General features: G+C 53.2%; 8 protein-coding genes across 8 annotated transcripts; 6 read left to right on the forward strand and 2 right to left on the reverse strand.

The window, feature by feature from the left end:
- Window positions 1-201: 201 nt before the first annotated feature.
- Window positions 202-2032, forward strand: BROUX77_004009 (uncharacterized protein; the record flags this gene model as incomplete). The annotated part of the gene is made up of 5 exons (XM_073748725.1): window positions 202-275; window positions 338-745; window positions 808-1354; window positions 1420-1716; window positions 1808-2032. 5 exons carry the CDS (start codon window positions 202-204, stop codon window positions 2030-2032), a joined length of 1551 nt encoding a protein of 516 aa, XP_073606434.1.
- Window positions 2033-5312: 3280 nt separating this feature from the next.
- Window positions 5313-7648, forward strand: BROUX77_004010 (uncharacterized protein; the record flags this gene model as incomplete). Its single annotated transcript, XM_073748726.1, has 2 exons — window positions 5313-5693; window positions 5771-7648. The coding sequence occupies 2 exons, from the start codon at window positions 5313-5315 to the stop codon at window positions 7646-7648; spliced, it is 2259 nt and encodes a 752-aa protein (XP_073606435.1).
- Window positions 7649-8019: 371 nt separating this feature from the next.
- Window positions 8020-9174, reverse strand: BROUX77_004011 (uncharacterized protein; the record flags this gene model as incomplete). The annotated part of the gene is made up of 1 exon (XM_073748727.1): window positions 8020-9174. The coding sequence occupies one exon, from the start codon at window positions 9172-9174 to the stop codon at window positions 8020-8022; it is 1155 nt and encodes a 384-aa protein (XP_073606436.1).
- Window positions 9175-9837: 663 nt separating this feature from the next.
- BROUX77_004012 (uncharacterized protein) lies at window positions 9838-11291 on the forward strand (the record flags this gene model as incomplete). Its single annotated transcript, XM_073748728.1, has 2 exons — window positions 9838-10303; window positions 10375-11291. 2 exons carry the CDS (start codon window positions 9838-9840, stop codon window positions 11289-11291), a joined length of 1383 nt encoding a protein of 460 aa, XP_073606437.1.
- Window positions 11292-11539: 248 nt separating this feature from the next.
- Window positions 11540-14266, reverse strand: BROUX77_004013 (uncharacterized protein; the record flags this gene model as incomplete). The annotated part of the gene is made up of 5 exons (XM_073748729.1): window positions 11540-11741; window positions 11964-12127; window positions 12580-12618; window positions 12949-13930; window positions 13989-14266. The coding sequence occupies 5 exons, from the start codon at window positions 14264-14266 to the stop codon at window positions 11540-11542; spliced, it is 1665 nt and encodes a 554-aa protein (XP_073606438.1).
- A 2643-nt stretch (window positions 14267-16909) lies between these two features.
- Window positions 16910-19174, forward strand: BROUX77_004014 (uncharacterized protein; the record flags this gene model as incomplete). Its single annotated transcript, XM_073748730.1, has 1 exon — window positions 16910-19174. One exon carries the CDS (start codon window positions 16910-16912, stop codon window positions 19172-19174), a length of 2265 nt encoding a protein of 754 aa, XP_073606439.1.
- A 1416-nt stretch (window positions 19175-20590) lies between these two features.
- Window positions 20591-23128, forward strand: BROUX77_004015 (uncharacterized protein; the record flags this gene model as incomplete). Its single annotated transcript, XM_073748731.1, has 1 exon — window positions 20591-23128. The coding sequence occupies one exon, from the start codon at window positions 20591-20593 to the stop codon at window positions 23126-23128; it is 2538 nt and encodes an 845-aa protein (XP_073606440.1).
- A 1907-nt stretch (window positions 23129-25035) lies between these two features.
- On the forward strand, window positions 25036-27026 carry BROUX77_004016 (uncharacterized protein; the record flags this gene model as incomplete). Its single annotated transcript, XM_073748732.1, has 3 exons — window positions 25036-25535; window positions 25607-26218; window positions 26285-27026. The coding sequence occupies 3 exons, from the start codon at window positions 25036-25038 to the stop codon at window positions 27024-27026; spliced, it is 1854 nt and encodes a 617-aa protein (XP_073606441.1).
- Window positions 27027-27865: the final 839 nt, after the last annotated feature.

Consider the following 27865-nt stretch of genomic DNA (forward strand, 5'->3'; position numbering starts at 1 on the left):
CGCCCATACACAATGGCTCCTTGGGTCTCTCTTTTCCTTGTTCTTCCCATACGTCCGGCGGGTCTCTTTGCTTTCTGCCAAAAGTCAATAAAGGCAGCACAGCTTGCCGAGTCTTGATACTGAGGGTTTGTTCTGATCCAATCAGACGAGAACTACTTCTCTTTTTTTTTCTTCTTCATTCAGTAATAATTCACAGCCACAATGCCGCCTTCGGATGCGTCGCACCGCATCTACAATCTATGTGCTTTTCTCTCTCTCGGACCAGCGATTTGCGGGTGGGTCTCTGGTAGCCAAGTGACAGCGTCGGCGGCGAGAAGGATGCTAACATCGTGGCCAGGTATCACATTGGTCTGCTGCCCTCACTCGTGGTGACGCCTGGCTTTACGTCTGCCACGCGGGTGAATGATGCGGCAAGCAAGTTTGGCGTTACAGCGCTGTTTTATGTCGGCGCGCTCATCAGCTATCTCACACTGTCGCCTGCCGTGAGCGACCGGCTAGGGCGGCGTTATGCGTGTGTGGTAGGAGCCCTGGTGTTGTCTTTGGGCGCCGCCGTTGAAGCCTGCAGCTCCGGCTTATATTCGTATCTCATGATGATAGTAGGGCGACTGCTTTGTGGCATAGGCGCTGCAGTAATCATGACTACAGTGCCAGTTTTCCAGAGCGAGATCGCCACGACTGATGTGCGTGGCAGACTTGTCACACTTAACCAGGTCGGCTTCATTGCTGGTGTTGCAGGTGGTTATGGGTAAGCTCAGATCTCTATTATTAATCACCAGGCGAGTGTTACTGACAAGCAGTGCGGTACAGAGTGGGATACACCATGTCCCTATGGAGGACAACCTGGGGTCTGTACCTTGGCTGGCGGATAGCAGTGATGGTGCAATACCTTCCGGTCTTTATGTTTAGCGTCACTCTACCCTTTATATCAGAGAGTCCGCGCTGGATGGTCACCAAGAACGACGTGGACGGCGCGCGCGACACCCTCACGTGGCTCCGCCACGAAACACACACGACCGAGCAAATCGAAGAGGAACTCGACGACATTCGACAGAACACCATCGAGTACCAGTCGTCGCTCGTGTCCCTGGCGCTGGCGCCCGAGCTGCGACCCCGGCTTTGGCGGGCGGGCCTACTGCAGTTCTTGTCGCAGGTGTGCGGTATGGCGGCGATCAAACACTACCTGCCGCCACTGGTGAACGCGCTGGGCATAGACATGGAGCTGGCATTGACGTCACACACGATTGAGGAGACTTTCAGAGTCGGACTTACCGTAGCCGGCATGTTTATTGTCGACCGATATGGCCGCCGTATATGCTTGATTGCCGGCAGCGTCATTATGGCTGTCTCTGTACTTGTAAGTTGTATACAAAGGCAGCTCCTGGCAAATCTATCACACAAACCACTAACAAAAGAATCCAGATGGTCGGGCTATGTGTCTCCATATCGCGGGAACGTGGGGGTGCACCTCTTGACATTCTGTGGATCACCTTCATCCTGGCTTATGCAGTCGGATACTGCATCGGTATTGGCCCGGTTTCTTGGATCTATACGGCGGAGATCTTCCCAAATGCAACTCGTGCACGTGGAGTGAACTTGGCGACTGCTGCCGGTGCCATCGGGTCCCTCCTAATCAGCGAAATGTGGACCCCCGGTGTCCCGCAGAACGGAGGCGCCAAGTACTACGTGTTTGCCGCAATCAATGCCGCAGCTGTTCCGGTACGTAGTGGAGGCGAGAAAGCCAGTCCCGTTTTCTTTTATTCTTTCTTTTTTATGCATCGTATGGCTTCATGTACTAACGCCTCAGCAGATCCTCTGGCGCTACTTCCCCGAGACCAAGGGACGCTCTCTCGAAGACATGGATGCCGTGTTCGGCAGTTCGGTCAATGGTTTCCAGCACATCAGCAACTCTGATGACTTTGACGACAATGACATTGATCTGGGTGACGACAGCGGCAGCGAGTTTGGGAGTGCCAGAGACAGTATTGAGCTGCAAGACTACCACAACGGGCGTATGAAGGCCATTATTGTTTAGGCCCAGGTGGGCTTATCTCGAGTTCCTAGTGAGACTTAGAAGATTTCAGATTGTCAATTATGTAAGATATCGTACGGACAATGTTGCTGGAGACTGTGGTAAGCAAACCCAACATGTAATTCATGACGAAATGTTTATAAATATATCAATAAAAGTGTCACAATAAGTCAACACATGAGAAATAGGCTTGTCATGTTTGGATTGAGAACCCTAGACATATCCAGACGGAAGATGCTATGAATGCTCGGGCTGAGGCTAGAGCTCGACTGCCGCGTGTCGGTCCACCTGTTGCTAAGCCAGACACTTGGTTGCCTTTTTAACAACCACCATCTCATAATCTTGACACTACGGCAGGAAGCGATCCTGTTCGAGAGCTCTGTTAGTTGCTAATTCTAGTCGATAGTTTTGATACATCTGACAGCTAAGCTGAGAAGTGGCCTTGTCGTCCCCCGTTACATTATTGCGAATACATATAGTTACAAGGCTTTTGTTCATAGACTAGTTAACTAGTTAGTTGTATGGTTAGTTAGCCTTACCGCCACCTTTGTATTGGTTGTGGAGTTGATGCTAGGTCCACGCCAGTCACATCTTTCCTTTATGTTTGCGCAGGAAGAGCAGCTATCACCACCTCGGAGTCTCTACCTTACCCATCCTTAGAGGACCTATCGAACTTGACCATGTGGAGTTGGTAGTTGGGCATGTTCTGATATCTTCTTCGGAGGCGGTGAGGTTGACTTTAGCTCCGCTTGGGTTCTAGGCCCGGCAGACGATCTAGTAAAACAGGATGCCGCGTCACATTGATGGATAGTAATAAACAGAGTCCAACGGCCTAATATTATGACAAGTTCCTCGGTCTGATAACTGACGAGAGGTTCTGTTGCCATGGCCACCTTTCCCACAAAGTGTGGCATCTGAGGGATATTGATATACAGAAAGAGGCAGCTTGTGGCTGTTCGTATCACTAACCATAGCTGTGCTACAAGATAGCCGAAACCACACGAGCAAGCCATGGAGCGATTTCAAGGCGGCTTCTTGTCTTGCTTTCTGGGCCAATGAATCATAGAATTGACCCTGTATTGTCGCGTTTTCGTTGCTGGCAGTCTACACGCGCAATATGAAATATGCATGAAGCTGGATGCATTCCTCTAGTCCCAGCGCCCTTGCTTGGAAACGGTGGTCATGACGGCAGTGGTGTTTTCCCCCCCTGTAGTTGTTGGCGGCTTCAGGCTTTGTTTTGCGGCGTCTGATTGCAGGGTGGTTTGCATTTGCAATTCATTTGCGTAGTTAGTTATAGCTAGCTGTGCATGCTGTCTTCCAGTGGCTTGCACAGACCAATTTTCAGAGGCCCCTAGCCATCTCATAGCACGGGGTAGAGGTGGGGTTTTGAGAATGGAGAGGGAGATGATACAGGGGTCTAATTGACGATACCTGGACAAATGCGGCGTCACTAGGCGATTCCAGCGAAGCTTGTTTCTTTCACTTTGGCAGCCGAGGTGAGCCTGTATGTTGTATGTATGTACAGGTACTTACAGTTGGGTCTTTACACGGCGGACAATTTTTCGTGCTGGTGAATCTCACTCGGCATCAGACCCAGGCCCTGGCTGGCAAATGGAGGTGCAGATAGGTCTGCTAGGCGCCGGGCATGGTGGTTAGGGTTGTATTGTCTGCCGGAGACACGGAGACACGGAGACACGGAGACGCTGGAGTCAGACTTTAGTGAATGAGTGAATGGCCTGGCTGGCTGGCTCACTAACTGAGGGACAGCACTGTGGGCTGGGTGTCAGTCAGGCTGATGTTCCTTTTGCTTTTTTTTCCCGTGCCAACCGATGACGCCGCCCCCTCCGGGTTTTACCAACCTTGTTCTTTTTTGGCTCCTCGGTCCAAGCTTTTGCGTCTGGCGGCGGGCTGGGTGGGTAGCTGTTATCTGGTCCAGGTGTCTGTATCTGTGTCTGTATCTCTGGCCCTGATTGAGTGGGTGTTATTCTTTGTATTTCTCTGTGTCCTGGAGTTGGGCTTCAACTAGCTCTGATCTCCGCTGCTTTGATTGGCCTGCTATCTGGTGCTTCTGAGTTAAGGAAGGAAGTACATACATACAAACCAAGCAAGACGCGAAGACGTCATTAGGAGCCTTTTTTTCTGGGTCTTGCCTGTTCTTGATTATCTTGCGCCGTGCTTGCTGCTTTGCGTTGCGTTGCGTTGCGTTGCGTTGCGTTTGGGCCCTTTTGGCATTTGCTTTCCCCTCTCCCTTTTTTCCCATTGAGGAAACTGTCTGTATCGTGCCGTGGTGGCTGCTCTTTTTGGCTGGTGGCTATTGCCCATCCCATCGCTGCAAACGCAGTGCGGTTCCTCGCCTTTTCATTTCTTTTATTTATTTTTTTCCTGTTCATTCCCGTTTATCGCCTGGCGCACCTGCACCTTGTACAGTCTTTTTTTTCCCGCTCCGCTGCTTTTTGCACTGTCTCGACCTTCGCCTGCACTTTCATTACCTCTCTGCTCTCAACTTTGCCTTTTGCTGTCAACGTCAACAGCCAGCCAGCCAGCCTGCCCACACAAACAAACAGGCTGTGATTGTTTCGTTTTTTGTTTGGTCGCCTTGCCGCTGTCAATCATCGTTTATCGCCCTCCTCGCTCTGCCTTCCCCCTTCGCATTCATTTCATATTTCCTAATTCCTGTCCGCCTCTGCCTCTCCCGCTCTTTTGCTGCCTCGTCTCGTTCTTCACCTCAGTGTCCTTCAAGCCCGCCGCTCGACTCGATTCGACCCGAGCTGGGCCAATCCGAGCTGAGCTGAACTGCATCTGGAAACTCTATGCCGAGCCTGCAACCCCGGCGATAGTGCATCGTTGTTATCATTAGGATTGCCTGCTCTGTTTTTCCTGCTGCCCAGAGTGTCTCTTGCACCCGCCGATTCTCCCGACAAGCCAGCACCCTCGCTCCCTCCCGACAAAGACATCTAGCCATCCATCCACGCCACCTATAACCTTAGCTATACACTATCAACACCCTCTTTCCTACATCCACCACAGCGACCCGATCGCTGCTTCGCCTTGCTCGTTCTGCTGTGACTGCCAGCTTTGGCTATCGAACACCTTGTTACAAAACGCATAGTCACGGGACTTCCTGCGGCGACAAGCCTGGCTTTGACCTCTGGTCTTGATATCATTGTCCGTGTGCGCTCTAGCCTGTCTTAGATCAATTTCCCTACTAAGCCTTTTTGATGCCAAAGCCGCCGCATCATCTGAACTCATCCAAATCTCCCACGTAACCCTGATAACCAGCATCATGGGGAACACCAACGGAAAAGAGAGTCGTGACCCTCACGGCCGCCATCCCTCGGCGCAAGACTCTTCCCTCGATACCCTTCAGTCTGGCGCACCTTCACATGCTAGCTCCTCCCACCATCGCTCTCGGCGTGGCCATCGCAGCAATGATCCCATGCTCATGTTCGGCGCTCCCGGCGCAAACTCCGAACAACAGCCATTCACCCATAAAGAGACCCGCGCCGAACGCGAGGCCCGCAAACTGGAAAAGGAACGCGCCTTGCGCGCACAGGAGCGTGAGAGGAGCATGCAAGCTGAGCGTGTTGATGGCGGATACCTGGTGACCGTTGGCACATATGTTGGCCCTGAAGATTTTAGCAAACCCGTTGTCCGTCAATTGATTGTGAGTCCTTTTGTGCAAGCCCGCCCCCCGGATGCTGCCACGGTCACTTCTTGCTCTAACAATGTATTCTGAAATAGATTGAACGCCGTATCGCCCCCTTTTGGAGAGGTCTTAATGATATAAATGAGTCTTGGACTGATGCTCAGCTAGTGGCTGCTGTTCGGGGTCAGCCTATACCCGACACTGATGCTCCGCTTCCCCCCGACCTACTCAATCCCGAGGCCGCTGCAGCTGAAGCAGCCTCTTCAGATCATACCAGCTGGTTAACAGTTCCTGCTAGCTTGTTGCAATCTGTATCTTCGGAACAGTCTTCAGCTCGTGACGCGCAAGCATCCAGCTCAAATAGTGGCCATCATAGCGGCCTCAGGCCGTACTCTAGTCATTTCCGCACTAGAAAATCACTGGCTGCCGCCATTGGATTGAGTAGCTCCCGCAATAATTCCAGCTCCGAGATCAGCATCCCCCCCGAAGCCCATCTTCCCGTTGACCCATTCGTTGGTGGGAAACCTTTAGAAGTCTGTTTATATCGCGACGCTGGCGAATGCCCCATTTGCTTTTTGTCCTACCCCAAATATTTGAACCACACCCGGTGTTGTGATCAGCCAATTTGCAGCGAATGCTTCGTGCAAATCAAGCGGCCTGACCCCAGCCTTCCGGCCAATCACCCTGGCGAAGGTGGCGAGACACCCGCAACTGAAGGTCAACGACCTGAAATGCTTGTTATGAAGCCTACGCAATGTCCTTATTGCCAACAGCCTGATTTTGGTGTTACATATGATCCTCCTCCCTTTCGTCGAGGCATCATCTACGAAACACCAGTCTCAAACCTTGGGGTTGCCGGCATGGGGTCTCACTCATCCATTAACTCTTCAAACTCACCATCTGCAATTAGTCGTCGCCGGGCCCAAAGCTTGTCTGCCAACGACCCTCTTGTTGTATCATCTGATAGACTGAGGCCAGAGTGGGAGGCCAAATTATCGACTCTGCGAGCTCACGAAGCACGACGTTCCGCTGCTGCTACGGCTCTACACAATGCGGCATTCCTTCGCGATAGTCAAGGTCGGAATCGGACTGGTAACAGGCGTGAATTGATTGAGTCTTCACGGCAAGCTTCGATTACTCCGGAACAAGCAGCTTCTGCTTACAGTCGTACGTCTAGCAACCATCAATCCGTGTATTCTCATCCTGCGACTATTGACGACTTGGATGATATGATGATGGCACAAGCTTTGCGCCTTTCGATACTGTCTGAAGAGCAACGGAGACGGAAGGCTGAAAAAGAAATTCAAAAGTCGACTGAAAAGGAGGCCAAGAAACGCGAGAAGGAAGAAAGGAAAAAGAAGCGTGGTAGCTTCTATCCCCTTGGCTTTGGAAGTCATGGATCATCTTCCCAGCAACAATCTCGCCATCACCATGAGGATACCGAACATAGCGTTGGCTCTGGCAGTCGCCTGCCTCCCAGCAGCCAACAAAGCAGCACCTTGACCTCAGAGACTGCCCCTGCTTCTGTATCCACGTCACAGGCCAACGCAACACATAAAGGCAAAGGTGTAGACCACACTAAATCCTCGTTCCAAGGTCCTTTGCCTGGTTCCTCCTTGCAGGCTACCCATATCGGCCAAGCTAGCAGCTCATCGTCACCCGTCTCGTCAGTTCTCGACATGTATCCTAGCCAAGAGACTTCTGATATGCATACCAGTAGCACTAGTGTTGACCATCAGAATGGTGATGATGGAAGCAACAATGGGGGTGATCATGGGTTCAATTTTCGCAGTTTAGCAGAAATTGTTGGTATCGACATGGACAAGAACGATGCCAGCAGGCAGAACAATGATGATATTGTTGTTACCGACGATCGACACATGGAAGCAAGCTCTAACTTGGATAATGTCAAGAATGCTGTTTCTACGACCAGTTCAGAGCATAGTATCAATCCGACGTCTACTGTGTCCTGATATCACTCAGCATGTTTTCACTAGAAAGCATCTGGCATATAAAACCCCATCACAGCCTGGGGGGGTTCTCTTTATGCCCTCTGATAAGAGATGTTGCTCCTACACTTTTAGGAGCTGACCCTCAACTTATGTCACTCATTTGTTTTTAGCGTGTAGGTCCATGGCCTTTCGGGAAACCCGTGGATTGTTTTGATGCCGCACTTTTGGGGCTGTAGTCTTGATGATTTTTGTTCTCTTTTGTTTTTGAACACTTATAAGCGATAACGCATGAATGCCATTGTATTTTTTTCTGTGAAGAACACTAATTAATCATTCTGAATATGTTTGCTTATTGTAACCACTAGATGAAATTCCTCTTCACCCCAAGATCGCTAAGAAGGAACAATCTCGGCGGGTACGTTGACAAATCCCTCGTCCGGACTGGCCCACGCAAAGTCTTTCCACTCTCCGAGCGTGGGCCACATTTCCTCTTCGACTAGCCTCACAATCTCCTTTGTTTTTACAGCGCCGTCTTCACCCTCTGTGGCAGGGGCATCAGTGAACGCCGCGATTGACTCTTCCAGTTGAGACACAGCGGTGACACCCAAGACGGTGATGCCAACTTTGCCATCGCCCTGGGTTTGTCCATTGACAAAAGACGAGCCAAACCGGGAGCCCCGACTACGCCAGGCAGCGATGGCCCACCGGATGCAGACATCTTCCAAGCTAAACCCAGCCTTTTGCGCAAGGGGCACCAGCTCTCTGCACGCCGCCCTCAGCGGCACCGGCGACGGATGCCACGAAGCCTGAGGCCCAGCATCGACGCCGCGCGTCGTCAGCAAGCCCATATTCAAGATACTCGCATTCAGCAGCACGCCGACGCGCGCAGCCTCAAACGCCGCCAACGACGCAGCAGCGCCGAGGGCCGTGTTCTGCACGCAAAAGTGGCCATAGCTCATGACGGCGTCGAGCGGCTCGGCCGTCTCGCGCAGCACGAGCGCCGCGCGCTCGGCCAGCAGGCTGACGGGGAACCCGCTGATACCGACGTAGCGCACGAGGCCCGCGTCGCGCAGCGCGCGCAGCGCCTGCACGGCGCGCAGCAGGTCGGCGGGGCTGACGAATTCGCAGTCGTGGCAGAGGACCAGGTCGAGGAAGCCGGCGCCGCCAAGACGCGCGATGCTGCGCTCCACGGACGCGCGGAGCGAGCGCGGCGAGTAGTTGAAGGACGACGGGCCGATGCGGCCGGCCTTGCTGATGAGGAAGTAGGAGGCGCGCGGGTGCGCGGCGCGCACGGCCGGCGAGGCGAGTGCGGCGCCCAGGAGCGTCTCGGACGGGCCGTAGTACGGCGATGTGTCAAAGGCGCGGATCCCGGATGCGAGCGCGCTGGACACTATCGACGTGCAGGGCAGGGCGGACGGGTCGGCGGCGTATTGGTGGTTGAAGGTCGCGGTGCCGAGGACGAGAGACGGGATGACAGTGGAGATTGGGGGCCGGGTTGGCGGCGGGGATGACCCGCCCTGGTCGGCTGTCAAGGTGGACGAGGACATGGTGGAGTTCAATGAGGCGGGTGGGAGGGGGAGCCGAGGAACTGGCGAGCAAGAAGAAAGATGAGGGACGAAAGTGTGAGCGAGTAAGTCTTCAGTATCAATCTACCTCGAGCATTTTAGAGGAAGGCTCGGCTGAAGCTCAAGCAAGACTTGCGCTATAGACAAAAGCAGTTAGTCCACTTGTAGTCGTTTTTTTATTTCCAATAAATTCGTCTAGAAGAAAATCATGAAATTGATATCGGCCTCCGGTCTTTGTATGACGCCATCGCAGCAATAAAAGCAGCTGCATTTAATTGCTCTCTTGGGTAGTTATGTAGTGCAAAGAGGGGCACGGCTAACCCTAAGCAACCCCCCCCCCCCCCCCCCCCGTCTTACGTTGCCGGTGTGGCCCACTGGACTCACCGAAACTTTGTGCCACACCGCCTACCATGCGCAATGGCAGAATTGCCCAGCTATGACTTTTGCTTTACGTCTTTGCGCTGACGTCGCGACGAAGCGACATCTCCAACACCTGGCTTACTTTTTCCCTTCTCCTCTTGTACGCTTCATCTATCCACAGAGCTCAACTTTTCTTTTGTTCACACATCCAACATCCTCTCTCCGCTACCGTTCTTTTTTTTTTTCTTCTTCTTTTGCCCAGACGAACCCTCAACACTCGCACCAATGGCGCCATCCCGCCGCTCAAAGCCTTCACGTGCGCCCCCACCACCGCAAACGCTCGTCCTCGACAACGGCGCCTACACACTCAAAGCCGGACTCGTAGCTTCGTCCCCCGCCGCCGACAATGCCACGGCTACGACCCCGACGCCCAAGATAATACCAAACTGCCTCGCGCGCGACCGCCACAAAAAGGTGTACATTGGCAGCCAGGTGCTGGCCGCGCGCGACTACAGCGAAATGGCCTTTCGGCGACCGGTGGAAAAGGGCTTCATTGTCAATTGGGAGGCGCAAAAGGAGATTTGGGACCACGAGATTTTCGGCGACCAGGCAAAGGGCGCGCTGGGCGTTGACCCTGCCGAGACGTCGTTGCTGCTGGGCGAGGCGCCGGGCGCGCTGCCGTCGCTGCAGACGAATTGCGACCAGGTGATATTTGAAGAGTATGGGTTTGCGCGCTACTGTCGGTCACAGGGTAAGATTCTCCCACAGCAGCGTACTTTTTCAAGCCCAGTCACTAAGACATGGATCTCAATATTTTTCTAGTGCCGACGTGGAACGCCTACAACGACATCCAAGCTATATTCCAAACCCCACGACCATCCAGCTACACGCCCGCGATCCCCGCTGAAATCGTTCTCGTAATCGACTCGGGCTACTCCCACACACACGTGACGCCGCTCATCAACGGGCGCCCGCTGCACAGCGCCCAGCGGCGACTCGACATTGGCGGGCGCTTCCTGACAAACCACCTCGCACGGCAGCTATCCGTGCGGTACTACGACATGCGCAACGACACGCACATTGTCAACGAGATCAAGGAGCGCGCGTGCTACGTCTCGGACGACTTTGCGCGCGACCTCGACGCCAGCTGGCGCGGCCCGCAGGGCGTGCCGCGCCGCGCCGTTTACACCGCCGGCAGCAACGGCGTAGCGCGCGACTACGTGCTACCCGACTTCCACACGCGGCTACGCGGCGAGCTGCGCACCTTTGACGCCGCGGCGCATGCGAACCCGCGCGCGCGCGCGCAGGCCCACGCGCTCGCGGCCGAAGACGTCATTACGCTGCGCAACGAGCGCTTCACGCCGCCTGAGCTACTATTCTGCCCGGCCGACGCAGGCATGCGCTGCCCGGGCATCCCGGACATGGTGGTGCAGGCGCTCGAGACGCTGCCGCTGGGCCTGTGGCCTGGGCTACTGCTCAACGTGGTGGTGGTGGGCGGGAATGCGCTGTTTGATGGGTTTGTCGAGCGCTTGCAGAAGGAGATTACGCTACGAATGCCGGACGAGTGCGTGGTGCGGGTGGCGCGGCCGGCTGATCCGATTGCGGCTTCGTGGATGGGCGGCGTGCGGTTGGCGAGACATGAAAACTATGAAAAGGTGGCGGTCACCAAGGAAGAGTACGATGAGAATGGCGCGACATGGGTGGCGCGGCGGTTTGCTGCAGGACTAAACCTGATATAAAAGCATAGGTTGGTGTACCACGGCCAAGCATTTGCAAAGGAGAGAAAGACAATTCGTAAGTATATTGAGGGGAGTGTGATATCATGACCATCATCAAAAGCAGAAAGATGTATAAGACCCAGTAACGCCAGTGCAAAAGTAGAAGAAAAAAGACAAAACAATGGAAGCCGACATGTGATGCGGGGCTTCTTCATGCGATTGGTGCGCAGATGTGTATCCAAAAACGAAAAAGAAAAAAGTAGAGTTAGCTAAAATCTATCACGCAGCCTCACATTGCGGTGCATGGGGCGGGCGTTGATGGGTATCGGTGCTCTCTGGCGGCTCATCCACTGCGACCATGCCTCAGTATGTTGTCTTGGCCGTCCAGCGGGATAAGTTGGGAAGACGGAGGCGGAGGAGTGAGGAATTGGCACAGCGGCAGTGTGGGCGGTGGTTGCGCGGGTGCGTGATCTAGCATTACACCCTGATTAAGCCAAACACAAGAAGGGCGTAGCATGTTAGCAATGAGTCCTTGCGACCGGGGAGGGCAGCAACGGCGGTGGGAAGGCAGCGATAGAGACCAATGCCAACCAGAGCTGTGCGCCAGGTAGGGCGGTAAATACAAGATGCAGGCAGAATAGACGGAGCAAATCTATTGTGAACAGGCTGAAGGAGACGGTGAAGGGCACCTACGACTGCACTGGTTGGGAGTAGGTGAGGTCAGCATGTGAAGTTCGAGGCGGATCAATTGCAGGGCAGCTCACGTAGTGACTAGACGATCCTTCATGGTGCTTCAGACAGTAGCCGTCGCCACAGCCATCGCAGCGCTTCTGGGCGGCGGAGAAGCAATCGAGGCACTAGGGTTTGGGTTAGTGAGGGAGGTCATAGCCAAGGTCGAGGTTGAGGTTCTGATTGTGGCATGATGAATGGGCTGGCCGGCAGCATGGGGTGGAGTGAGCTCGGATGCAGATGCAGATGCAGCACGGGAATGTGGCCATGGGCAGCCAAGCCAAAGCAAACGAGAGCAGGATGGATGGTGGTGTGTTGTCTGGGAGAGTGGTGCGGTGCCAATGTGTGAGGTGAGGTGAGGTGAGGTGAGGTGAGGTCGTCCGGTGAGGCGAGGCGAGGGGAGGCGTGCGTGTCAGTGCCACCAGGCAGGGGGCTCGGCTGGTCCAAGTGGACGATTCGGGCGAGACAAAGTCAATCAAGATGCAGAAATCCAGACGATCAAGTCAAGCCCGCCGCAGGATCAGACAGGGAAGCAGGAAACAGGGGGTCTGGAGACAGGGAACCAGGGGGCGGGACCCACATTAAAGCCGCACTCAATGCATTGGCGAGCAATAGGATTCTAGAGGCCGAGGAGAGTCTCGGTGTTAGCAGGTGTGCTCGGCTCGGCTTAGCTCGGATGTACGAGAAGGGGCATCGAAACAGGAAACCAGGGAGAAGAAAGCGCAGGTTCGAAGGATTCGATTCGGAGAAAAGAAGCAAAAAAAAAAAACTGGCCACCCCTGTCGTCATGGTGGCCCGACCGACTTTTGTTTTGACAACTAACACAACCCAAACACCAGATGGGGGAGCGTGAGGTTTCGAGGCTCCGGGGTCGATCTCCTTGGTATTGACCGACGCTTTATTCGCGCAGCCCATGTGCCATCTTTTGGGTGGAGGAGGAAGGACTTACCATTGGTACTGGTGTAGCGTCGCCTAGGCCCAGAGACACCGATGACACACTGCTGCCAATCGAAAGGCCCGAAAGGGCCGATCCCACACTAAGCGCACTGGAAACGCTGGCGGGCGACGAGCTAAGCGGCGACGACGCCTCGGAAGCGGCAGCCAGTGCCATGGCGGGCGCTTCGACGTGTGGCCCGGACTGCATGACTGGGTAGCATTCTTCGCAGTACCACTTGTTGCAGCAGCGGCACATGCGTCCGCGCACGCACGCTTCGCAGCGAGCTACGAAGCACAGCTGGTCCGGCGCGCCGCCGCCAGCGCCAGCCATGGTCTCTGCGCAGGGTAGCGTAGCCGCGCGCACTGTCGACGTCAGTAGCGGCGGCGGCGAAATCATGGGCATGTCGGACGCGGGCGTGTATTTGTCGCAGTACGTGAGGCCCTCGGGCGCCGAGCCACAGCCGGCGCAACCGCCGAGCGAGTATGTAGCCACAGCCCACTGGGCGGCCGCCGAGCCTGTGATTGAAGACGTGTTGTAGCAGCCGTGTACAGGCGAGTTGGCATGCGCCGGTCCCTTGCATAGCACGCTGTCAAAGGCGAGCACGTCGCGGCAATCCTGAAGGGTGGCTCCCCATTCGGAAACCACATTGCGCTGGATCACCTGTCCTCGCTTGTGGTACCAGGCGTCTGCTGTAGTTCCAGAGCGCTCCTTGTTGTCCGGGGCGCCAAAGACATACAGACCCTTGAGTCTAGGCGTGCCCTTGGGGCGAGTCTGCCGGCAGGCTGTCCGGAGAGAATCACAGAGCTTGCGCTCATTGAGAGACTTGACTCCGCGGATGGACAAGATGCGTACATTGAAACTGGGGTCTGTTAGAATTTCGTGGCACACATCGGCTGTCACTGGTAGGCCGTCAAGGATCAGAGTCTGGATGTCATTGAGGAAGTTGGCCCGGCGTAGAAACGAAAAGATGCCGCGGATAGGGCCAGACATGAAACTACACAGTTTGTCAGTACATTTACATTGATGGTTAGAATATGTAGGGCACGACGTACTCATCCTCGGTCAGATAGTCGCGGATCTGGGCATTGGGATCAAACTCGTCAACCTCGGCCTCCTTGACCTTGAAGTTGATTGTCTTGACGGTGCCCATGTCCAGATGACGGAAGAAGTGGGTGTTGTCCATCAGCAGCCAGCGGTTGTATCTGCTGGTGCTGGCCAGCCGTAGGCGCTCGTAGGCGCTGAGATAGGGGAGAATGTGGTCAAGAACAAGAGAGTTGGCAATGACGTCGGTCAGCTGAAGAGCCTCATGGCAGGATTGTGAGGCAGCCATGGTGTAAGATGTGTGAGAGCAAATGGTAAAACAAACAAGCAAAGAGGACGGTGAGTGTATGAGGAGGGTGACGGGACAAGAAGACAATGAGAGATGCTTTTACTATGCAGAACAAAAGAACAAGAGGCCGTTTACGCGGAAGGGAAGTAGAAGAAGACGGCGAGTGGTACGGCAGAGGCTCTGATATAAATATAACAAAGGAACATGCTCTAGCTAAGACTGCAAAGAAAAAAAAGAAAAAAGAGAGAACAGCAGGCCTGTGCCTGGACGCTGGTCTTCTGGCTTGGCTTGGCCATCCAACGGCAAAACATACAAGTGGTTTGTCCAGGTTTTTTTTTACTTCTTCTTTCTTTTCTGGTTTGTTTCCTGTCCAGGTTAAAGCTGTTCGCGCTGATACCGCTCATACCGTGCACATAACCGCATTAACATTAACGAGAGTATAGGCTACAAACATAAAATCACCGATAAAACACCCTGGGCCCTGGGTCCGACTGAACTGTGTGATCCTGAGAAAGACAGCGGAGCGCCTACACCACCCTAGTTGGGTTGGATATTTGAACAAGTCCAGTCCAGTCCAGTCGACCTGGGCTTGTGTGGACGGAACAACCAGCGCCATCATGTGCGTACAGGTACAAGCATGCAGGTATGATGCCGGTGCTGGTGCTTGTACTTATACAAAGGGCCGGAGGTTCGCTTGGCCTTGCCCTGGGGCGACCTCCTGTCCAGGCAGTCTTTCTTAGGTCTTGGTGTTCGTCTTAGTCTTGGGAGTCCCATCAGTCCATCTGCCGTGACTCTGGTGTGTGGGAGGCGCCCGCCACGCAAGCCCTGCTCAAAGGACAATCGAACGAGATGCAAGCCGGAAGAGCGGCGCTTCAACTGATGGGATGGGAACTCACATCTCACATGAGCACGCCAAGTTTTGTCTGATGTGACGTACAGTACAGCCAGAGCCACAGCCAAAGTACCCATGCAGCAGTTGGAAGCCATATCTGCATGTATCTGCATGTATGTATGTTTGTACGTATGTACGTACAATACATTGCTCTCTCTCCCCATGCCGAGGCACTACGCCTGCGGCAACAAAAACAAGCGTGGTATCACATCTGCACTTGACTGTTTTTGCTAGCACCCTACAGCGGCTCAGTTTGCCAGATCAGGACTGGCACAACAGGTGCGCCTGGGCGTTACGGCTGCTAGCTGGGCTTCACTGCTTCACTGCTTCACTCTTCACTCCAAGCGCTAGTCCGGACTTGGGCTTGTACTATAGAACTGCCATCCTGCTGGTCCAAGTGCTGGATGGTATAAGCGCACAGAACAAGCCGCTGAAACACTCGTGTGTATCCTGCGCAGATGAACACCACAGGCCCCCCCTCCCCCCCCCCCCCCCCCGGCAGAACGTCATATATCGCCCGCATCACCCAAGACATAAAGAAACACACACATACTTGACATCGGCCTTCTCCTTCTCTTGCGCTCTCCCATCGTCTCAACCACACAGACATCTCTACCCCAAAAGCCCGGCCAGCCCCCTCTCCCCCTCTCCCTCGCCTCGCCTCCCTCTCCTGGTTCGTTTGATGTTCTCGTGAGGCAAGGTAGGAGGAGAGTCGTACCCCGGATTTGCTGGCTGTCACATCCCCGGGTTGTGACTGTTGGGTGGCACTTGTCCCAAGCTTTGCACTTTGCAAGTATTTAACCAACTGCTTAATAGCTGTTTGTATTGTTACAAGCTTGTCCCGGCCGCCCGCTGGCTTGCTTCGGTGGACGCCTTCAATAGGAGCGGAAGTATTGGCGAGAACGGGGATGGCTTTGCCAGCAAGTATAAAAGCAAAGTCTCTCTCTCTCTGTGGTCGGCCGAGACTGGGGTTTCCCACATGATGCGGGTTTTTTCTCAGCGCATCGTGAATTGGAGTTGTCGGTATATCTTGACCAAGGATTTATCCGGCCCCTCTGGAACTTGGGCTGAATCTGGCTGTCGTATTTTCAGTCGGCAATGCGTAAGCTTGAACGCAGTAGTTTGACCGCCATGTTAACTGATCGCTAGTTATTAATCAGCTTCTCTGGTCTCTGGATGCCCGCCCAGAAACGTATTTGCGCTCACGTTCATTAGAAGCGCTGCTATATTTGGCATTGCCCAAACAGGCATTTTTGCCATGTGCCAACTCTCTAGCAGCTCTGGGCCTAGCTCTGAGCCTCCTCCAGCACATTCTAGGCTCTTCTCAAGCCCAGTTACAACTATAGAACCGACTGCTGGCCTGTAGCCTAAACCAACCATTACACCCACCTTCGGCCCCCACTCAATATTTACAGGTGGTGATGTATGCCATTGGGAGCCTGGTGCAAATATGAACCCTCTACAGTCTACAGTATCACATATATAACAACACCACATTTCAGCCTTACATCACCTTCCCCGAGTCTCTTATGTACACTCGTCGATGACGTAGATACACCTCGAGTCAACAAACCTCTTTTTTCCCCCATCTAAAATTTTCACCGTGTCTTCTCTCATCCCAATATCTCCCCCTCCCCCACAAATTTTTGCATCTCCGTTTCAAGCAAGACTTGCTCTCTCTCCAACTGTTAACCATCCCACTGCGACGCAAGCCACCACTTGCACTTGCTTCCCTTGCCATGGCCATGGACATGGAATCGTCGCCCGAGACGCCACCGCTCAAATGGGCCGCTACTTTCCGCTTGATGCATCCTGACGAGGCCAAAGCTCGCAATCTCGTTGGCGACAAAATCGCTCTGCCTCACTCAGCTCTCGAGCAACTTCTCTCTGCGGCTGTACGGGTCAACGACGCGGGTGCTCCGTATCAGGGTTACGGGGGCTTCCTGAGCTCCGACCATGACCAGAAGCTACCACACCCGCTCATGTTCCGTCTGTCTAATCCTGCCAACGGGAAAACAGTCTTTGCCGGCATCCGCGAGTTCTCGGCGGAAGAGGGTTTCGTCGGCTTGAGTCCGTATCTCTATGATGCCTTGGGCATCGACCCGACCCCGGCCCTGTCCGGTAGGTCTAGCGACCCTGTTGATCTCACTACAGATAGCGATAGTTTGGATGGCCAGCACCCAGCCCCCCTGACCAGCGCGTTGTCCTGCCAGATCGCAGTACATGCACAGCAAGCTGTCAAGGGTACCTTTGTACGGCTACGCCCTCTTGAGGCCGGCTACTTCTCAGAAGACTGGAAAGCTCTCCTGGAGCAGCAACTGCGTGCACGTTACACAACACTGACAAAGAACGCGGTGCTCTCATTTACCAATGGCACGGCAAAATACTCGTTCTTAATCGACCAGTTCCAACCCAAAGGCCACGATGGAATCTGCGTGGTTGATACAGATCTCGAGGTCGATATTCAACCGCTTGATGAAGAGCAGGCAAAGGAAACCGCTCGCTTGCTATCCAAACAAAACTCTGAGAAGAGTGAAAACTCTTCCGCTGGTGGTGAGATTGACATCTGGAAAGCAGTCAGTGGCCAAGTAGTGCCAGGGGAATACGTCGACTATGAACTGCCGTCATGGGATCACTCTCGCCCAATTGAAATACAGGTTTCCGGAATCAACACTGATGTTTCCATCGATCTCTTCATATCACCACGCTCCACAAGACACCGAGTACCTCCTCGAGCCCATGAGCATGTATTCGGAAACTATGAACCTGCAAAAGACGGTGTCAAAAGCATCATAATTCAGCCGTCCAACGTGGAACTGGAGAACGCGGAGTCACTTCTGATTTCTATCCATGGCTATAAAGGACCAGACGCCGATCCACATCTTGTTTCGTTCAGTCTCCGCGCCTCTGTTGTCAATGATCCTGTTAGCGATCCTCTAAACGATCTGAATAGAGATTCCGAGTCTCGCAATCCAGAAGATGAACAATGCAAAAACTGCCGACAGTGGATTCCCAAGCGAACAATACTTCTACATGAGAACTTTTGCCGGCGCAACAATATCACCTGTCCCAAGTGCCACAACGTGTTCCAAAAGTCCTCGGAAGAATGGACTAGTCACTGGCATTGTGAGTATGATGATGCCTTTGGGGTTTCCTCTGCCAGCAAGGCGAAGCACGATGCGATTCACCATACAAAACACAAATGCGATCTTTGTAGCCACGAGGTTGGCTCACTCCCTTTGCTAGCACAACACAGAATGAGTGTGTGTCCAGGCAAAATAATCTTATGCCAGTTCTGCCACCTGGAGGTTCCGCAAGAAGGCGACCCCGAAAACCCATCGGCCGAGATGATTCTCTCTGGCCTCACAGCACACGAACTTGCTGATGGCGGGCGCACCACGGAATGCCACCTCTGCGACAAGATTGTCCGGCTGCGAGACATGCAGACTCACATGAAAACCCACGAGCTAAATAAAGTCAGCCGTTCTGCTCCGTTGATATGTCGCAACCAGCACTGTAGCCGCACACGATTCGGTGTCGGCCCCCGCGGTGCTGTGCGTCCCTTTGCTGATCCGGGAAGTATTGACCGGCTGGGCTTCTGTCCCGGCTGCTTCGAGCCGCTGTTTGCTAGTGTCCATGATCCCGAAGGCAAGGCGATGCGCCGGCGCATCGAACGCAAGTATCTCACACAGCTCATCGCAGGCTGCAATAGAGCCTCATGTGCCAATGAATGGTGCAAAACCGGCCGCAAGAATAGCGGTCTGACACCAAAGGGCACCAAGACATCCGAGGCGCTGCCCATGGTCAAGCCTTTGCTTGAAGACATTTGGAAGGAGGATGCACCAATGTTTCTGTGCGTCGAGGAGCTGAATCAAAAACGCCGGCTGTTAGCAGAAGCTCTAGCGGCAGAAAACGTGTTTGGGCTGGAGTGGTGCGTCGCTGCGGCTGAGGCAGACAACGGCAACTTGGATAACATGAGAACGTGGCTTCATAACTGGGCGCCACGCAAGGTATAGAGGATTGGCTTTGAATGGGAGGACTGCATTTCGAATGCCACAGCATCAAGGGCGTATTGGAGTTTGGTTTTAGTTGTAGAATAGAGTTTCAAGTGGTGGCCACATGCACACACAATAGAGAACACATGAGCGTTGAGCAAAGTTGGCACCATGGCCGTTGTCGAAGATCATGAAATGCTAGGGTCTAGGGTTGGTCCCGGCACTAGCCATCAGATTACAGCTCTTGTGCGCATAGCAGTTAAGGCCAAGCAACCAGTTATCAAGAACCAATGATGTCACGTCGTATTATAAAGTGAGTCAACCGACATTCAACCAGGTCAATTAAAACCCTTGCCAGGGTGTGGTTAGCCTGTGAAGAAGCAAAATGGATATAGATGGGCGGTACTTTCTGGCATAAACAAAGTGTGCATGTACTTGATTGCAAATATGTGTGTATCTACGAGGTTCTGTTGTCTTCCATGGAGCGTCGTTGTTTGCAGGCGCATGCCTGCCACTACCGTGTCTTCCTGTTTTGGTGGGGCTCAGCCTTGTCAAGTGAATCCCGGCCAGGCCAACATCTTAGGGTTCAGGTACCGATGGTCTACCATACAGTCAGTGCCATGTCTTCTGGCCTTCTGCCTGCCGTAAAACAACACGCATGAGTGCATCTTGCCTGGCCAACGCCCTGGGTGAGCAAACTGTGTTTTGTATTTCTTCTCGCCTGTTTCGCCATTCATGCAGTTGATGATATGTTTGCTTGGATACAAAACTTGGTGTGCGGTGCTTAGTCAACCAACACCACACCAAACCCTCTTTAGGCATCGCCCCTCCAGACCAGCCACACGACGGCAGGAGCAGTAAAAGTACCATCCACCTGTTCTTGCAGTTAGTTATCTTTGGTTACATAACCAGTTACCTGGCTAACTAAGTCTACTTGGCCAAGTTCTTCCCTCGCCTCACCACCGAGCTGAGCTTACCTGGCCCTCTTTTTCTGCCCTTCATCTTCGCCTTCTCCCCGTCGTTTGGGCTGCAGCTGCATCCACCCCACATATGTAGTTGGGATTTTTCCAGCCCGTTCTGGCTCCTTTCCTTTGTGGCCTCTGACTTTTTTCTCTGCCGTCTTGCCATCGGTGTCGCCAACCTTTGTGACAACTCGTCCATCCAAGCCTGGTCGTTTTCCTCTCGAAGCCTCAGCAGACCGCCGACAACCACTCAGCGCCTCTAGGCTGGCTGACCGACCACCACCACCAGAATACACACGCCCCATCACCCCATCCACCCTCACCCTCACCCTCAGCCGTGGCACATCTGGCCCTGAGATGCGACGTTTGACTAACACTCAACAATACCCTCTCAACCCATTTTTCTGTGACTAATCGTCCTTCTCCCCGCCGCCTTCCTGTGACGAGTCAAGTACATCTCTCCAGGTCACCGAATATGACTTCCCACGATCACACCACGTCGGCCGCTGCATCTGCCTCCGCCGCAGTTGCCGCAAAGCCTCGGAGAAGTGTTCGGAAGATTGTCCCCGCGCTTCCCATTATCGGCCCCGGTCCAGCCCACCGCCGAGACAACAAGCCTAGCATGCCTTCGTCCCTGCTAGCCAACACTCCGCTGACCCCTACCATCTCGGCGACAACGGCCTCAGCTGCTCCGGGCTCTGATACCTCACCGCCTTTGAAGAAGCTCCCAAACGGAATCGCCCCCAGTGCGCTGTCTTCTTCAACCCCCAAGGACCTAAACAACACAAAGCAGACTGACACAATCGTCAGCCCCGCTGCGGATTCCGTGTCCAAGACAACTGCATCGGCTTTTTTGTCTGGGCCCGAAAACAATCCTCCTTCTCACCAACTACACCAGCAACAATACAACCGCGATCCCATTGTGCAGAGCGGCCCGCCCACTAACCCCGACAAGGATTCTGACAACCCGACTCCGACTGCAACCGCCATCGCAACCGCCCCTGCTACCTCCAAGCCCCGGATCAACGGCTCGTCCGCCAACTTTGTTCCGTCCTCACAACGCAACGATGCCCCTGGCTACCCATACATGCAACCTGGCGGCCCCCGTGTTCCTTTCTACGCACCTCGCCCTCGTCCACCCCAGGTCGACATTCATTTCCGCCACTACAATCATCACAGTACCAGCTCGCTGCAGTATCCGTTCCATGAATCCAATACGTCTTCTCCTGGACCCCAATCCACTGCGTTCCCTCCTCCAGGTATGCCTGTTAACCACAATGGTATGCCTGGCCCTGATACCCGCCGTGGAGGTGGTGCGGGAGCTAATGGCTACCGCCCAATGCCTCACATGCCGTACAACGGAGAATATGTGCCCGTGGACAATTACGGAAGACCCATGAACGCTTACCCATCGGAGGTTTATAATGGACCCTCTAATGGATTCGCCCATGGCCCCCCTTCAACGCCTCACAGCTTTCATGATTCGCAGTCGTCGGGCCATGGCGAGGAAAACATGGTCAACTACCCCATGTACAACCAGCCGCCACCCATGCCTGGTCAAAATATCGTTGACGACGGTCGCCACCAGCTTCAACACCAACACCACATGTCAGCCGATATGCCCCATATGATGCAGCCTTATATGGGTCCGCGACACGGCCCTATGGGTCAACACCCTCACCACCCTCACAATCAAAACTCCCACATGGGGCCGCCTGGACCTCCCGATTTTGGCTCAATTCGACTTCCCATGATCAACCACTTCAAGAGCCACTTCAACGTCAATACCCTGGCCGATTGTATTCTTGAAATCCGTCATGGAGGCATATCCCCACTTCGCATGCCAGCCCATCGTCTGGTTCTAGCTCAAAGCGAAGTTCTTAACCAAATCATTGTAACTTCGCCATCGGTACCGCCTCAGGGCGAGAGTCTCCCGCATGTTGTTCTACACGTCAACAGTAGATTTGCCCGGTCAGATGCTTTCATTTTTGCACTGCAATATCTCTACGGATATGATTTGTTTGCTATCCCCGAGCCTCTTCCCATGGGCGATGGTCTATCTATGGCTGGCAATGGCCTCGACCGTTTCAACTTCTCACTTGGATACTCTATTGCCGGTCGCATTCTTGATCTACCTGAAGTGGCCATCCGAGGGTCTCGCATGGCTTTGCAGTTTCTATCGTGGGATACAATTGAAAGCGCTCTCGAGTTCGCCCTGGGCAACATGCCTAATAGAGGTCTCATCAACGCTGACACGCCGATGGACCCAGCATCAAAGACCCTGATCCAAGGCGTCATTGACTTTTTAATCAACAACTTTCCTGCAAACTTTGAGCTGGACTCTAGTGTTGCAGACCCATTAGAATACCGCCGCATGCCCATGTCTGTGCCTCCGGGCATGACTACGCCCACATCACCTCCCGCTGTGCCCGCTCCTGCATCCATCTTTAGCAAGGATAGCCGTATTTCTATTCTTCGCCATAACAAAGGCGAAAAGCGGCTATCAAATGTCTCTCACATCCAGTTCGGTGACCTTACCAACACCCCTGAGCCGGCTCCTAAAGACAACGAGGCCGGCAACGCCACTCTGGCTTCGGAGCCTTTTGTGCACTTCAAGATTCTCTCGCGTGTACTTATCAATCTACCATTCGATATCCTGAAAGAGACTCTAGAAAATGACCTTCAGGGCGGCGTCAACGGCTGGCGCAACAACACGGCCCGCAGCATTGTAGCCAAACAAATTATCGACGAACGTGAGAGACGGCGTCTCAATCTTCAATCGGCAGTTGTCGTAGGCAAGGCCACCGGTGCCGAGCTGGCGACGATTCTTCCGCGTCTGCAGCGCTACGAGCCGCAGGTTCTCGGCACATGGGACATTCTGTGCTGGAAAGAGTATCTCGAGGAGGGCACGAGCAAGACGAACCTCTTGAAAAAATGGGTGCCAGTTGAAAACACAGACGCAGACAACAACATAATCGGCTCACATCAGACCGACTTTGGCCTGTACCCTTAGAGACGATTGACATTGTTGTTCATTTAGCGTTGTTGTTGTGATTTTTTTTTCGTTGCCGCGTCCATTCCAACTCTGCGTTTTCTTTTCTCTTTCTTTCTTTTCTTTTCGCTTCTGATCATTCTGTCTTGACTACTTTTTTTTTTCTTTTCTCGCATTTTCTTCAAGTTGTTTTTACCTTCATCACATTCGATCACTATCACATACCTTCTCTCTTTCCTTCCTTTTTCTTTCTTCTCCCTCTCTCTTTTACTTTTCGCGGGTTTTCTTTTTCTTCTTTTTCTTCTTCATTCTGTTTCTACGTTTTTAATGAGACCAAAGAATATTACGGGGTTAACATTCGTACTGGGAAAAAAAATACATAACTACATACATTTTGACTACAACATGCCAATGTTTCGACGCGTTGATTAGAGGGATGCTCATGGTGTTTACATGTCGTTGATCTTGGATCGTGTAGTACAGATGTAGTGCTACATCAAGGGAGGGTGACTGACTCCTTAGGGTTACGGAACATGTCATGTTTGAAATATGCATGGCTAACCAATCTAATAGGGCTGTCTATCAGCCGATGTATCGCAATACATGGTAACCAGCGAAGCATCCCGAAAGTCCAAGCCAGCGTGTCAAAGGGCGGGCCGCCCATGGAAGAGAAGCGATGTGACCAAATAGAAGAGCAGATTATGAGCAATGAATACAGAGAAGCCGTGTGCACATGCCCATAGATGGCAAGCACAAGCACGCAGTAACAATGAACTTACAGTATTTTGATTTAGTGAAGCAGCCAATACATGTATGGATTCCAATGGCACCGATCTGCTCCAGATTAACAACCCCGAGAAGGAACAAGGGCGCAGGAGCAGCACAGAGGAAAGCTTGCCTTAGCTCCTTGTTTAGCACCTACAGACTTGGAGAACTTGAAGACGCAAATTACAGATGAGGTCATCCCAAAAAAAGGCGCACAGCCGAGGTCTGCCACGCAGGAGGACAAGGATGGCGCTGAGACAGAGAAGCTTGACGAGGGGAAGACAACAGCATGTGAAGATGTAGTTAGGCCGGTAACTAGCCCACGAGTCCGAGCTGCCAATACAGCCAGGCTACTCAATGTCAGTGAAGCTCAACCAGAGCCGGCCAGGGTCTAAGACGGTTGGCATGGCATGGGCCAGGGAGCAGCAGACGGGCGAAACAGAACAGGCGAAGCTCAAGTGCGCTGTTGCTGGTGGCTCTCTCATTCTTGCCGGCATCCCCCCAAATTCCCTAAGTGCTCACTGTAGGGCAAGGCAAAGGCCAGAAGCCAAAAGCCTACCCCCCCTGTCGCAATCTTGCCGAGTAAGATGACTGCCGCCAGTTCATAATTTGCGCTCTAACTATAGCTGTGCAAGTTATTATGCAGTTGGTTTGTTCATTTGTGCATGAGATGTGGTGGAGGATTGGAGAAAGAAGACACAAGGAAGGAGGGGAGGGGCCACACCTTCTTTCTTTCCTGTCTTGCCTTTTTTTGGAGACGATTTCCGCTGCATTTTGTTGGCGTCACTCCTCTCCTTCCTCCTCTTTGTTGTTGTGTGCCGCGACTTCCTTGATTGACTACTTTGAACTTTAAGCAAGCGCCGCCGTCCGCTCCTTCCTTTCTTCTTCTCCATCTATCTCGCAACCTTTGCTTATTGCCTCCTTTTTTTCTTGGATATTTTTTTTTTCATCGCATCACTTCACCAAAATAGTCGCTGCATCGCCAACAAATCCCGTTTTCAATTGTGACGGCGAAAGGGGCCTGGAAATAACCATTGACTTGGCAATCTCGAATTGCACCATATGCCACAAGACAGACGCCTTGAGCCAGAGACAACAGCACATACGCCCGGCCTTATTGCCAATATCATATTGCACACGCCACCCACGCTGCGGCCGCCACGATGCCGTCGTCGTCCCCTCCGCGCCGGCGGTCGCCCCATGCATCCCCGACCCTCTCGCACACCGAGGCCGTCGCCTCCCTGAAATCAGCAACAGCGTCTCTGCCGGCCCCGCCTCCGCCGCCCCCACGCTTGGCATCTCCCGCGCAAAAGGCCCCCAGCGGCCTGCCAGATCCCATCCTCCGCAATGCCCTCCGCTACACAATCTCGGCTCGCGAGTACTCCACCCTGCACAAGTACTTGCTCTCGCGGTCACAGGTCTTGTCGCAGTCCGCGCCTACGCCCGCTCGCGTGGAGCAAATGGTGGGCAGCGATACGGCTGAGCGACAAAAGGATCGAATGCAGGGCAAAGGCCTGGTCGATCCCAACGACGCCGAAGATGAAGCCGAGGAAAACGACTACAATGCGCGCGCCGTCAGACACTCGATGCGTGTGTTTGTTTTGACCGGCCTGGCCTCGAAGATGTGGGATATGGTTATGCTCAAACTCGGCAAAAAGAAAGAGTATGTGCACCACAGCCATCAATCAAATGGCATCAGGCCAAACGTGAGAATACTGACACTTCTTTTTTTAGAAGTCCATCAACCAAGAAGCAGCCCCTCCACAAGTCGCCAACGCTGCGGCTTTCTGTATCTCTTTCTACGATTTTATTGCTTTACAGATTACTGTTCAGATTCCTGACCCGACTGCGAGGACACTTGCTGGATGCCTCAGCAGCGCCATTCCGCCTCCGAAATCCTCGTGTTGCTGCCGCTCTCACCTCACAGTACGCGCCGGCCGTTGGCGCCTCGTTTGCTGGCGTCATGCTCGGCATTTCTCCTGCAAAACACATGCGTGTTTCCATGGCCCTCTACGCCCTCTTCCGGGCCCTTGAGTTTTCTTGGAACTTGTTAGAATACGAGGGCATGATTTGGGGGTTCAAAACTCTGACCAACGGTTTCAAGATCAAGAATGATCGTCCCTGGTGGTTTGGAAGCTGGCTCACCCAGCCCTTGGTGTTTGGTCAGCTTCTCAACACTTTGGTCTTTGACCGCGATTGCTCGCCTGTAGCATACACAGATTGGATCATGAAGCAGTCCATGACCTATCTGCAAAATCGGCCTGAGGGGTACTCCTTCAGTCTGCCGTGGCCTTCTACATACGACGTTGTAGACTCTCTTGCCGGCATGGCAAAACTTAACTGGCCGTAAGACCGAACCACCCGTCTCAAATATTACTCTACAACGACCATGACTAACCATGTTTCTCCCAGAACCTATGTTTCGCCTACTTTGTTTCCTAACAAAGAGGTCTTGCCGGCGTCTCTGGCCGCCATCAGCCCATTGACCGCCCGTGCCCACCCACTAATCAAGTCACTTTCATGCGCCACACTGCATCCCAATGACCCCTCATGTATGCGCACTTATCTCACATTCTGGCTGCAATCATTCCCGCCTATTGCCAAGACTCTATTTGCCGTTTACTCGGCCATGTCGTTGCTTCCACGCTTCCGGACTCTCACCGACGCGCCCATGAAGCTATTTACCAACATCATCTTGCGCTCGCTCAAGCTCAGCACCTTGATCACAGGTAGCATCTCGTCCGCCTGGGCATCTATCTGCTTCTTCCAGAGCTGGTTCCCGGGATCCTTCCTAGCACGCCAGCGATTCTTCCTTGGTGGATTTATTGCCGGGCTATGGTCCTTTATCGAGCGCAAAAACGGACGCAGCACGTTCCTGTCGTCGGCTCGTCTCAGCATCGACTCTCTCTGGAAAGTCGGCGTGAAGCGCCGCTGGTGGGTTGGCATGCGCAGCGGCGACGTGTGGCTCTTTGTCCTGGCACTCATGATTTCGAGCGTCGTGTATGAAAAGGACGCGAGAGCCGTGCGTGAGAATAACTGGCGCAAGGGCATCAGCTGGGTGCGTGGCGAGGGCTTCCAGCACTGGAGCTACCAGCTGACGGAAGAAGAGGAGCGCAAGAAGGAGCAAGAGGAGGAGAGTAGGCGGTTCGGTTGAGCGTGGAGCGCATCTGGGCACATTCTTGGAGTTTTTTTTTTTTGCTTTTCTTTTCGTTCTTTCTTTCAGCTTCTTTGCCACAGGGATATTGGCGTGGTCGGAGTCATGGTGTCTTTTTTTGGAGGGGGTCATAGTCTACGGATTTGACACGGGCATTGCGCAGGTGTTTTGGGAGTATATCGAGCTAGAAAAGGCTCAGTGGGTGTTTCACAGGGTACGGCCGGTGGTCTCATTCGGTCCTGCTTCTTTTTTTTTTCTTGGTTGTGCATTATTTTCTCGTTCCAATATGTATGTAACTAATAACTTTTTGCTGCATATAACTAATGCAATGCCTATGTACCTATGTTTGTACGTGTTTGACGGCTTGGTTACTCTGCTGGTCTACCGTCTAACAATGTCTCACGCCTGACTGGGACCTGTAGGAGGTGGACGTTCCTGTGTTGGCTTCAGCGTGAGACAAAAGGTACGTGACTGACTGAGTGCCTTGGTCATATCAGGAAGAGACGGTGTCAAGAGGTGGTAGATCTGCCAGGCAAAGAAAAAGAAAAAAAAGGGCCAGACAAGACGTCAAGGCAGAAATTCTCTTCGAATGTGTGAGTTTGTTGCGAAGGTTTCACAAGGGTTTAATTACAGTGTTTTTCTTTTTTTCTTTTTGTACATGACCCTCATCCATCTTCTTGGAACCTTTTAACATAGCATGCGCCCCAGACTCTACAATCGAAACTTCATCTTCATGGACCTGGAAGTGTCTTCAAGTCGTATGTGTCAATAGAAAAAATGTAAAAGAAAGGGCGAGAAAACAAGAAAAGAAAAAAAAAAGCTCCATCACTTCCCCCCCC

Source organism: Berkeleyomyces rouxiae (genome assembly GCF_048999995.1).
Source record: "Berkeleyomyces rouxiae strain 22BRR77 chromosome Unknown BrBRR77_ptg000003l, whole genome shotgun sequence".
NCBI classification, from domain to species: domain Eukaryota; kingdom Fungi; phylum Ascomycota; class Sordariomycetes; order Microascales; family Ceratocystidaceae; genus Berkeleyomyces; species Berkeleyomyces rouxiae.